Source organism: Oryzias melastigma, linkage group LG8, assembly GCF_002922805.2.
Source record: "Oryzias melastigma strain HK-1 linkage group LG8, ASM292280v2, whole genome shotgun sequence".
Taxonomy (NCBI): Eukaryota; Metazoa; Chordata; class Actinopteri; order Beloniformes; family Adrianichthyidae; genus Oryzias; species Oryzias melastigma.
The window spans coordinates 10735278-10746998 of NC_050519.1; the positions used below are offsets into that span (position 1 = coordinate 10735278).

The window sequence follows — 11721 nt, forward strand, 5'->3', positions numbered from 1 at the left end:
ACCAGGAACCGCTCTCAGACCCAACTTTCAAGGTGGTCTCGGTTAGTTTCCAATCGGACTGAACTTCGGTTCGCTCTGAGAGTCCTCAGTCAGAATACGAAATGAACCGAGAGCGGAACAACTGAACCCAAACGGCCACCGTACCTGACAGTCACGTGATTTAAACACGTTATAAATGAGGCGATCGGTGAGCCGCGGACAAATGTAGAGCATTGATTGTCATGTTAGCCAAAGGATAAAATAATTGGTCCAACTGTTTATTTGTTAGAACGTTTATTTTAACACCACTAAAAAACGTACAACTCGCTTGTCTGTGTCTTGTTACACTCATTAGCGTGTGCAGCTGTAGCCGTAGCGTCCTCAGTAACCGTCATACAGGATTCCTCTATGGTACCAAAGCAGCAGTAAAAAGGGTTGAACTCAAAATCCATCAGCAAAATTTAAAGTTTGAATAAGGGAAAAATCCTGGCACGCATTTGCGCATCCATCTTTCTCTTCTGTTTTGACCCGCCCCTATAGCTCCTAGCCAATGACTGAGGAGATCTTTAATCACGTGGTTTTGTTTACAAAGTTTGGTCCAAAACAGGAAGCAGGGAGGCTGAGGAGGCTCAGGGAGGCTCATTGGCGGTCTATGGGGAGGCTCAATGATAACATTGTGAAGTGGGCGGAACCGACAAGACGCAAAAGGCGGTGGCTCAGAGATTGAATCGTTTTACTTCCGTGTATTAAAAGGTCCCCAAAAACGACTCATATTTCCTTTGGGGTAAAAGAGTAAAAGATTGTTTTATTTTTTATACTTAGTACAACTACAGAGTAGCCAAAAAAGTACTGAAGTAAAGTACTACATTTACTCAAGTATTTTACATCACTGAATGCAAGTTAGTGAGCAGAGAAAGGAAAAAAAAACTTGTAACCAACCAGCTGTGAAAAAAATTAAAAGTAAAAAAAAAAAAATTATCATTCATATTATTGTTATTTTGAAAATATATATTGTTGACACCACCACACGTTGTTTTTGTTCCATCATTCAAAATTTTTTTTTTTTTTTGTCTTTGACACTTTTTAGTAAAACCTGACCAATTAAAAAAATACATGGGTAAAGATTTAAAAAAAGAAATGATAAATACAACGCCTGCAGGGGGCCCCATCTTTATTGTCCGCCTGGGGTCCCCAAACTGCTAACTCCGCCACTGACCTCTCCAAGCGCGCATGATTGAAGTGTCAGTTCACTATTAAAACTGTTAATCATTCATCATTGATGCATTCACGGTTTGTGTCCCAGGTGAGAACGGTTGTTTTTTCCTCAAGGTGAAGAAAATAAAAGCACAGCTGCGCGCCCGCCACACAGCAAATTACATCTCAGACTGGGGTTTAATTTTGAAATTCCGTACCGGAAGCGCGTCTTTTTCTCCCCTCGCTCTTGATCCTGTGAATTACTCTCGGAGCGCCACAAGAACCTAACAGAGGCGCAGCTGCTCCCTGACTCACTGACACACAAAAGCCATCAGTTCTTTAAGTTTGATTTTTTTTTTCAAAATATACATTTTTTTAGGATTTAGTCTTTATAAACTGTTTTTTTGTCCTAAATGTTTTTTCTTCTTTTTCTTCTCCCCAAGAGCAGAATTTGATGATGAAGAGGCAACATTTGACAGGGAAGGGCCCCGCTGGAGAGCTTTTACGCATCGTGGAGCGTTTTCTCAGATTGCTGCGTTAAAGAAAAAAAAATCCTTCCAGAGGTTTTGTGCGCTGCTGCAGACTAATGAAGTACGGACCTGTGGTTCTCACCGCCGGGCTCACCGGCATGCTCAGCTTCATCCTCCTGGCTGTTGCAATTGGAACTGATTACTGGTACATAATCGATGTAAATAAACCCAACTGCACGGGTCCTGATGACCTGAGCTCGCACTCTGGATTATGGAGAATCAATGAAGGTTTGTCAGTTTAACTTCACTTACATTTTCATACTGTTGCATTACATCTATCTGTTTGGAATAAATTCCCTATATGGGTTTGTTGTGTTCAAATTAACTTGTGGAAAATTTTCTTTTTTTATTATTTCTCTCTGCTGTTGCTTTCATTTTTTATTTACTGTTTAATATCAGAGCTCAGGTGTACAACAAATGTCTGCGATTTTGATCCTGAGATAAACAGTTGGAGCAAAAGCAATTCCATTTTTATCAAAATGTGGAGAAATTGCACCCAACTTCTGCATGCAATAATAATACATAATGCAACTTTTTCTTTCCTCACCTCCATCATCAGCCTTTGCAGGAAACGACTGCAAAGCTATTTTTCATGGATATTTTGGCTAGGGTGCAATGTGTTCTGCCAGTGTTCTGCACAGCCTGAGGTGTGCTCTAATGTGTTGCTGGTGGCATCTACAGTTCAATCAATACATGTCAAGTAAGGAGACAACATGAAGCTAAAGTCCCTCTCCACGAGAAGTGCAACACATACAGCTTCTTATGCATCCTTTACTGTACTTTTTTATGGAATCTATATGAGCAAGGCTGCTTCACCGCAGGTCCTGCAACATATAATCTTCTTCTTTTGACATTTTCAGGAGCAAATAAGAGTTCAGTCATTACTCCTTTCACAGCCAACATGTCCAGTCTGTCAGAGACAGAGAGGCATCTCATTGGTAAGTGTTCCCACTATTTTTATCACTGTAAATTGATTCCTATCCGATTTTTATTTTTAAATAAATCTATTTAGTAGATTAGATCAGAGTCCACGAGGGTTTAAGAAACAGTATTTGTTCACAATGTTGAGGTAACAAGAATAAATCATTTGCTGTCACAGAGGCTTGCAGGTCTGTGAGTTGATTATACTCTACTGACAATAGGAGTGGAAGCCAGTCGCTCCCCAGATACAAGGAATCAATTTGGAAATCCCAGCTGCTTATCCAAATGATTGCACTCAGCAGTACCGTGCACAGCTCACTTCAGGCCCTCTAATAAAATCCCATCTTTCGCATCCTCGTGCGTGTTTGCAGGCTTGCACAGAGTGGTGGTCATCATGCTGCCTCTCAGTCTGGTGCTGCTGGTGTTGGGCTGGATCTTTGGACTGGTCAGCTCGCTGGCCTGCAGTCCCAAGCTGCTGGCCGCCTCAGCGTGCTACTTCCTCGTCTGCAGTAAGTTCATTCGGTCACTAAAGCTGAAATCACGATGCATGCTTTGCAGCCAGGGTTGGACTCCAGCAATTTAAATAATAAATGGGTGCATTTATATGTGATAGGAAACCTTAACATTTCAATTTAATGTCCTCTCTCTGCTTGTATCTAATTTCAGTCTTTTTATAAAGCACCTGATCATAAATGAGAATTGCAACTGTGAAAGAATTACATCTTTCCTGACAGTTATAGGGTTGGAAAATTCATATTTAATATTACTCTGCATAATATCCTGTTGCCCCAGAGCGTATTGATGAGTGGAGATTGAAACATTATCAGGATTTTTTTTTCTAAAGAGCAAATAGAGACATTTTGGTAACACATTATTACCTTTTCTGAAATATTTGTAATATTTAGAAAAAAAAAGCACTTTAAAAAGATGTCCTCTTATCAAACACATTGGGAGGTAGTTGTCAAAAAAAGATTACCAAAGTGCTTGCAGCAGTCATTTACCAAACAATAGGATTTAGATGTTTTTCCACTTTTAGGAGATAAATTTGCATAAAATGGATCAGCATCACAAACTGATTCCTGGTATTTTTGACTCCATTCAAGTGAGGATTCGCAGCGTGAATAATGACATAATAGATAGTATTGATGACGGTACGTCAGATAATTGCTGATCAAACTGAAGAGGGTCTAAACTGCTCCATCTGATTGAAGGACTTTTCTGCTGTTGCTCCTTATGAAGTTGTGTTTCTGAAAAATAAAAATGATTCAGATTGAGTCATCGGTAAAGATCAATCAATAATTATTTAGCCTCAAATGAATCTCCTGCACAAATTCCTTCAATTTTTAGCCAAACATGAAGTGAATTTCCATTTCGTTGGAGATAATAATCAAAACAATCCTGCGTCCTCTGAGTAAAATGGATCTGGTAAACAGAACTCTTGTGTTTTTATATTAGTATTACAGAGAAAATGATTATTTTTTTCTTCCCTCGTGAAGGGCTCAGCTGCCGAACCCTCACAGTGACCGCAGCATGAATTTGATTTGAACCCAGAAGAAGTTCGAATCACTGTTTTAGCATGATTGAAGGTAGATGGCACAGAAATACGTCTCATTATATATGACATCGTCTCTCCTAATAGGCCTCAAAAGTTTTACGGAGCTGACAGCTAATTTCATTTGTTTTCTCAACCAAACCCTGATGGAAAACGTTCCAGCTCTGCTGCTTTCTCACAAACAGTAAACAGAGAAAATAGATTTCAGTGGTTGTTTTTTTCATCTTTTAATGGGTTGTTAATAATTCTGTAGCTTCTATTTTTTTCTTTGATATTTTAGCATCAGACGTTTTGGATTTATGTCTGTTTGCAATCTAATAGCTTAATGGTCAAATGATGAATATGTTCACAGTTTTCTTTAATATTTCCCTAAATTTGTGGATTGTTAATCTGTTGCTATCTTGTACAAATTGTGTTAGTTAGAACGAGCTCATAGCTGTGGATTTAACCTGGTGTGATCTTCAGGACCGTGTCCTCCGTCTTGGCGCGTGCATGATGTGTGAAGGGGTTTTGTTTTCATTGTACCTCAAAAAGGTCAGTTTGAACACTTGAGTTAATGACTCAGGTTATGTCTTTCAGGCGTTTTGATGTCAATAACTGGTTATGTTGCTCCTGGCTCACCTCTGAGTTAATGGAGAAGCTAGACGCTTAATATAAAGGAAAGAAGAAAAAATAAAAAAAAGCAACAAATGAAATTAAATGCATTCAAAGCTCCCACTGTTATGTAAATGACAAAATTCAATTTGCGGGCACTTTGCTGGGATAATATGCTTGCATGGGAGGAAAAAAAACAAGGCAATGCAGAGCAGAGAAACAATGTTCATTAATCAGTGTTGTCACTGTCACTTCACATAAGTGTTTGAAGGCTCTTTTAAAACATATCTCCACAGAAAGATCATTTTTATGTTTAAACAACAAATCCGCTGGATGGGATTTGTAAAACGGCCATTTACTTTTCCTTGTTTTGTGACAAAAAAGAAGCGAAATTCAAAAGAAAGCGCACAATAAAGTTTCACAATTAAGCTAATGAGGACTTTATGGATTGTGAAATAATCTTTTACTTTGCTTTTTTTTTTAAAGAACCACTCTGACAATCTTTTAAACTGTTTTAAAATCTTTCTCAGTGGTCCTTTAATTATGATTATGACATTTTTAGCCCAAATCATAAGATCAATGTTGTTTTCTAGGATATATTTTCTGCAGAAAAGCACAAGTTTATCAGAAATTTGCCTCCATTAAACTAAACGGTCCAGACCGGACTGGACCAGGACGGGATTTTGAGCATTTTCATTTTAAAATGAGGTCTGGCTGATTCGTATCATCTTTGGTTATTGGTCCATAGATAGATGGAACAGACCAGTTAGGTCACGATTTTATTGCACGATAAAATCCCGCCATCTTCTTACAAAGAATATTAAATACTTTATATTAATTATTCTTCCCTTATTCGCGGGGGTCAGGGACTGGAGACGCGGAGAATCCGCGAATATACAGAACCGCTGTCCGCAGAATTGAGGCATAAGTTGTTGGCGGTACTGTTGGTGTCCAGCAAGCCCGCCCCTACTTCCCGCTGTCCATCTGTATACACTCTCTTAGCTTACAGCCCCTAACAACCCCAACACAACATTAACAATGCTTTAAATCAAGAGAAAAGTTTAGAATCGGAGATATTTGAGGTATTACTCAGGATTCCTCTGGAAAAGTGACCAATTAAACTCCAAACTTTGAGAAGATTACATAATTTATTTCAGTTCTTTAAGTGGACGGACACTCACCAGTAGTCCTACTTCTAAAAATAGCTACTTACCGCCACTTCTCCACGCCAGAAGTACTGACGGTACTCAGAACCGCCACAAAGAATACTCGCCTCAAAAAATGTAATTATGATTGTTATTTTTTTTTAGAAAAGAAAGACACAATTAAAGTCTAGAGTATTCTACGTCCACACATAGAAAATATATTGATCAATATTTACATTCAAGATTGTCTGCATTTTAGGTTTTGACTTCCATAAAAGAGATTACCGCCACTTCTTGTTGTCCACATAAAGTGCTTGTCTATTGTAAAAATGTTAAATTATGATTATACTTTTTTTTTAACCAGAATCAATAAATCTGTGTCGTTTATAAGACATATTCTCTGCAGGAGTTCATTAGAAATCCTCATCTGGGTTGTGGATTTTGCAACCTGGAAATATTACATTTATTTATGTTAATTTAGATGTTGTCCATGAGAGATGGATACATTTTCTATCTTAATATTGTGAGAATAATTTCTTATTTTAGCTTTTTACTCTTTTATTTTGTAAATGCTTGTTGGGGGCAGCACAATATCACCTTTTTTGGGGGGGTGTGCGCATGTGTAGTGGGGGGTTGGGGACGTTTTGATGTGTAAGTATGTATGTGGAAGTAAGTAAAAAAACATTCAGTTCAGGGTGAATGAAGTTGCCAAAACAAAGATGGAGTCCTGTCTACTTTTAAGGATTTCACTGTTGGCGCGAAAGTTAGCTTAGCTAATTTCCCATCAGCTTACACTCTCTTGCGCTAGCTAATAGGACCCCACAAGCCCAAGCTAACATTAGCGTAGCAAAGATAAATAAATAAAACATCGACCAATTAGGGGCCTGATGGCAGCTCAGATGGGGGAAATTGAAGATGTTAATGGATGCTTTAGAAATGTAGCGGTTTGCAAGCTAGTAGCTGCATGATATACCCAAACCTTTTCAAACCGCTGGTTTTCTACTGCTCCTGATCCAACTTAAAAAGGCAGTTTTAATAGTAAATTATTCATACATTCCTTCTATTATGAGAAAAATGCTACAAAAACATCAAAAGCAGGATTTTCACTGTCTTTAAACAAAAACATGTAGCTTGAAGGATTATGCATCAAAGTTCTCCGAAATTGTGTGAAATGTGTTTTTCTTCGTCTCAAATACGTTTCGAACTCTGAAAACGTTCTTATCGAGATAATTGCTTGGATGATTTGCACCTTTGAGCTCCGTGACCCCTCTACTCTCTTGTCACTTTTAAAGGTTTCCTTTCTTGCTCTCTAATGAGGATTACAGCTCACAAGTCATCGCTCCACACTTCCGTTGAAATCTCCTCGTCTGTGTTTCAACAGGTGTTTCCACCCTGTCAGGGGTCAGCACATACATCAAATACTCCAACCTCGCCATGGAGGAGTTCCAGCGGATCGTGCCCCCTGAAAACCTCACCTTCGTGCACGTGTCGTTTGGCTGGTCGCTGGCCACGGCTTGGCTCTCCTACAGCCTGGAGGTGGCAACCGGCCTTCTGCTCATGCTGGCAGCCAGGATCATTCAAATGAAGGGGCACTACGACTCGGGCGTAGCCATCGCCATGTTATAACCAAACAAACAAACCAGTTTTGTGTCTAATTGTGGTTGTTACATATTTGTTATTGTTCATAAAGTGTAATAGACCAACAAGAGGTTAATCCCATGCCTGTAGGTAAAACACAAACTCAGACAAAGAATCTGATTAAATTAGGTTGCTGGACATCTTTTTCTTCATTGTTGCTGCCAGCAGGTTAGAGCGCTGCCTTTCATCTTGTGCTGTTTTCTCTCCATTGTCCATTTTTACTATAATGTCACATGAAACGAAGCCGACGATTCACAGGGTAATTACAGCCTTTTTTTTTCTAGCATTGATTGTATTAACGCTGTATGCTTCTAGCCTTGTTGTGGTGTCAATATTTCCTTATTCATGTGTTGGGGCTCTCACACCTCACAAAGGATGCCAGCACCCCCCTCCGCTCCAGTGTTTTCTAAATGTGGCTTGCATTAGTGCTGCGGTGTGTTTCATTGAGAGCTCTGTGGAGCAAACCACCACAGGACCGCGGCGCACAGTAAGAGGGGGTATAGTTTCTAATAATTCCTAACAGACTAGCTGCTAAATTGCTGCCCGGTGTGCCTGAGATGAAAAAAAAAAAGGCAGTAAATAAATAAATAAGTACTGCACTTTCACTGCGTTTTGTAGAGGAGGCGGCTGCAAGCGCTTGACTTTTAAAGCAACGTCTAAATGTTAGTTTACGCCTCTTTGGCACACACTTCTGTGCTTAACCTACTGGTGGAAGTGTTTGTCATGGAAATGGGATGGATGTGCGAGCGAGTGCACCTTTGGGGAGGCTGGAAGCTGTTTTCCGTTGTACGGCACATGTGCATGTTCTGCCTGCCTCCCTCTTTAATGACTCAGTAGTGTAATAACCTGTGTCCTAGCAATGAAACAGCCTCTTTCTGCAAGTGAACAGAACGCTCTTAATATACAGCATTAAGCACTTCCGAAAAGATGGATCGCGCTATTACACTTTGCTTTGGGTTTTGCTAGGTTAGTATTTGGTTTTGACTGTTAGATGTGGAGTTGTGGAGGATCGACTGAGGGGGGGTGAAGAAATGAGGAGACAAAGAGATGTGGCTCTGCCTTTGTAATCTAATTAAACTCTGAGATAACAACATAATCGGAAGCATCAGTACAGTCAATTCTTGGTTTGCACAATGTACTAAATTAGCCTTTCAGAGGCACTACATTTCAATCAGCCACAAGTCTTACTGTTGCAGGAAAAAATAACAAAAATAATTAAAGGTTTTGATTGTAAATGGGTCCCCCTATTTTAATAGAATTAGATTTAATGTAAAATATATGATTATGTTGTTAAAAGCTATAAAAACTAAAAATTTTTACCTGTAAGTGTGGATAAATAAGGGGATAACAGCAACATTTATGACACTAGCAGTTGGATTGGAAGATTCAAATTTGATTCTAGTTTCTATTTTATTTGAGAACCCTGTAAAATGTATTCCTGAGTTGATAAAATCGATTAATAGATCTGAATTGATCTAAGATTAATAGATAAATAATCGATCCATAAAATTAGAGATCGATCTAACGCATAATGCTAAAGTTCAAGCTAGCTTGATGCTAACGTATTATAAAATTTCCCACCGGACGGCTAATGCTAACGCTTGGTCGACCTAAACATACATTGCAGACTAAATTAACATCTTTATATACTAACAGGCATGAATTTTTCAAAATCTTTTAAGGAAATATTTTTTAAAGTAACCATTTTTGCTCTAAAAAAAAACGTTTTTTGCTCATATTTTCTTCTTCTGAAATAAGATGTAATTCTACTGCCACCTAGTGGCCAAACTGAGACGTCCTCCAGGAGAGGCAGAACAATTTCTCTATTTGAGAATCAATGTTACACTGTATGGTAGCAAACATAATTTCACTACTACATTTTAAAGTATGTATCTTCATAATATAAATAGATTATTCATGTATTTCTAATCAATTGTGTCTAAATGTGAACCATTTAAGCTCAAAACTGAATTAAGAGCATCAAAAGAATAAAAAAAAAAAATCAGAACTGAATCAATCCTGGCTCTGGTGAATCAAATCAATTCTGGAAATGATTGGCGATACCCAGCCCTAGTAAAATGGGTCAGGAAATAGCCTTAAAGAGCTAAAAACTGAGCTTTATTTACTTCAGATTTATTCTGCTCTGTCATCCGGAAGCATTGATACGGATGTTTATGACAGATCCTGGAGCATTCAAAGCATGTTTGTCTAAATGTGATTTGTAACGTGATTTAACGCGCTCTGGCCAGTTAATCACAGTCCAAACCAGGAGCCTTTGTGTCCACTCAGCTGTTTGCGTTGCAGCCAGTAATCCCGGCTCAGACGGAACCGGCTGTAGAGGACGATAAAACTGGGCAAAATTACACCGTCTCACCCTCACACAGCCTTCTTTTTTTATATATGAGACCTACAGAAATCCCATTAAACTTTTATGGAACATAATAATTCAATCTGTTGTGGCAGAGGTTGGTGCCGAACCATTACTCTTTGGTTCATGTCCTTGTGCTTGACAGAGTGTGGTAATTTTGACTCTGGGCTCATTTTAAGAATTTATTTAGGTTTTTCCCCATTAGTTGGTGCGAGACAGGTCTCTCTTTTCTTGCGGAAGGTTTCTAAACCCTCAGCTTCATTGTCAATCAGGGCACTTTTAAATCAGTCTTTTTTTTATGTTGAAACATTAGTATTTATCGCCTGTCTTGCACTGTAGCTCTGCTTTCCAAGAAGCTTTAGCTTCGAGTCTGTGCGGGTTCTCTGGTCAGGCGAGATCCAAAACTCAGCAGTGTGTGAACTGGAGCTTCATCTTTGGTGGATGAAGGTTGTAAAGTTTATAAAGACAGGAGGTAGTATATAAGGTAGAATTCAGTGGGGCATTGTGAAGTTCACTGTGAACTTGGATGCATCGTGTATTTTTTGAAACATATTTTTATTGACAAGAATTTTATTTATTTAAGTGATCATTTATTTATTTTATACATTTTAAAAATGATATATTTTTATTGTGTTTCAATATTTGTTGTTCAATATTTTTTATTTATTTTAAATGTGTTTTAAATTGTAATTATTGCAATACTTGGATGAAATTACTCAAAAAATGATAGTAGCCCTCATCTAGTCATCAACGAATTCAAATACAGTGTGAAAATCTTCCCATGACAAATAAAAAAAAGGTGTTCTGAATTAAAAAAAAAATCAGATTTTACCCAAAGCTAGTCATTGATTTTTTCCCCTGTAGTCTATCATTATAATGGATAAAGCGCCAGTGTTTGAGAGCAGGGAATACGTCACTGCCTCAAGGGTACGAGTGAGTGTAAAACAGATTGCTGTGAAGACTCGTGTTATTGTGTTGCCCTTGAGTAAAAACCACAGTGACAACACAATGAAAACGTTCAGCTAAGGTCTTCAAATTAATTAGTTTATTCATGCATTCAAGTTTTAAAGGACATTTTCATAAAAAAAAAAAACATTATCATACTTCTTGTTAACATATTGACTAACCTTCTTTCCTTTCAATAGAGCAAACTTTTTTTTTGGCTTGTGAGATGTTGAATTACTAATAAAATTCTCAAGAATATTAAAAAATATTTGCATCTGTCGCTAAATCCAGTTTTGCCTGAAAGCTTTTACTGTCAAAAGAAATGCAGCACAAGTTGATGACTGATTCCTGGTAAAATATCTACCATTCATATAAATGTAAAAACTATATTCACCAAAAATGATTGCTTTCCTTTAAAAAAAAATCATCACTCTTGCCAGAGAAAACATCTATCTCTAGAGTTTGAAGCCCAGTTTTATCTCTTTTTCCCAAACAGGTGTTTAAATCTGTGCCTTGTTTAGACCTCTCCGGCGCTGTGGGGAGCTGAAGTCTCACAATTGAGTGGCCTCATAAACCAAGACGGGACTCGGTCTCTGTGGAGCGTGATTGAGACCTCTTTTTTCTTATCTGCCAATCTCTCTGAAAGTTCTAAACGCCCAGAAAAAGTCTCAGCATCAATCCATAAAAGTCGACGACTTCATGGATTTTATTTCTTTTTTTTGTTCATGGAAAAGATTTTCATGAAAAAAGTAATATACTAACTAAAATAAAGGTGATTTGAGAGACAAACTGTAGAATTTTTACATCATTTTTCCTCATTTTTTACTTGTAGTGTCAAGCTAACTTTTATAAACA

The 11721-nt window shown here is 38.1% G+C and overlaps 1 protein-coding gene across 1 annotated transcript; it reads left to right on the top strand.

The window, feature by feature from the left end:
• Positions 1-246: 246 nt before the first annotated feature.
• On the top strand, positions 247-8124 carry LOC112146905 (transmembrane protein 235). The gene is made up of 4 exons (XM_024272963.2): positions 247-1931; positions 2564-2641; positions 2996-3133; positions 7297-8124. The coding sequence occupies exons 1-4, from the start codon at positions 1760-1762 to the stop codon at positions 7539-7541; spliced, it is 633 nt and encodes a 210-aa protein (XP_024128731.1). The 5' UTR covers positions 247-1759; the 3' UTR covers positions 7542-8124.
• The last annotated feature ends 3597 nt before the right edge of the window (positions 8125-11721 follow it).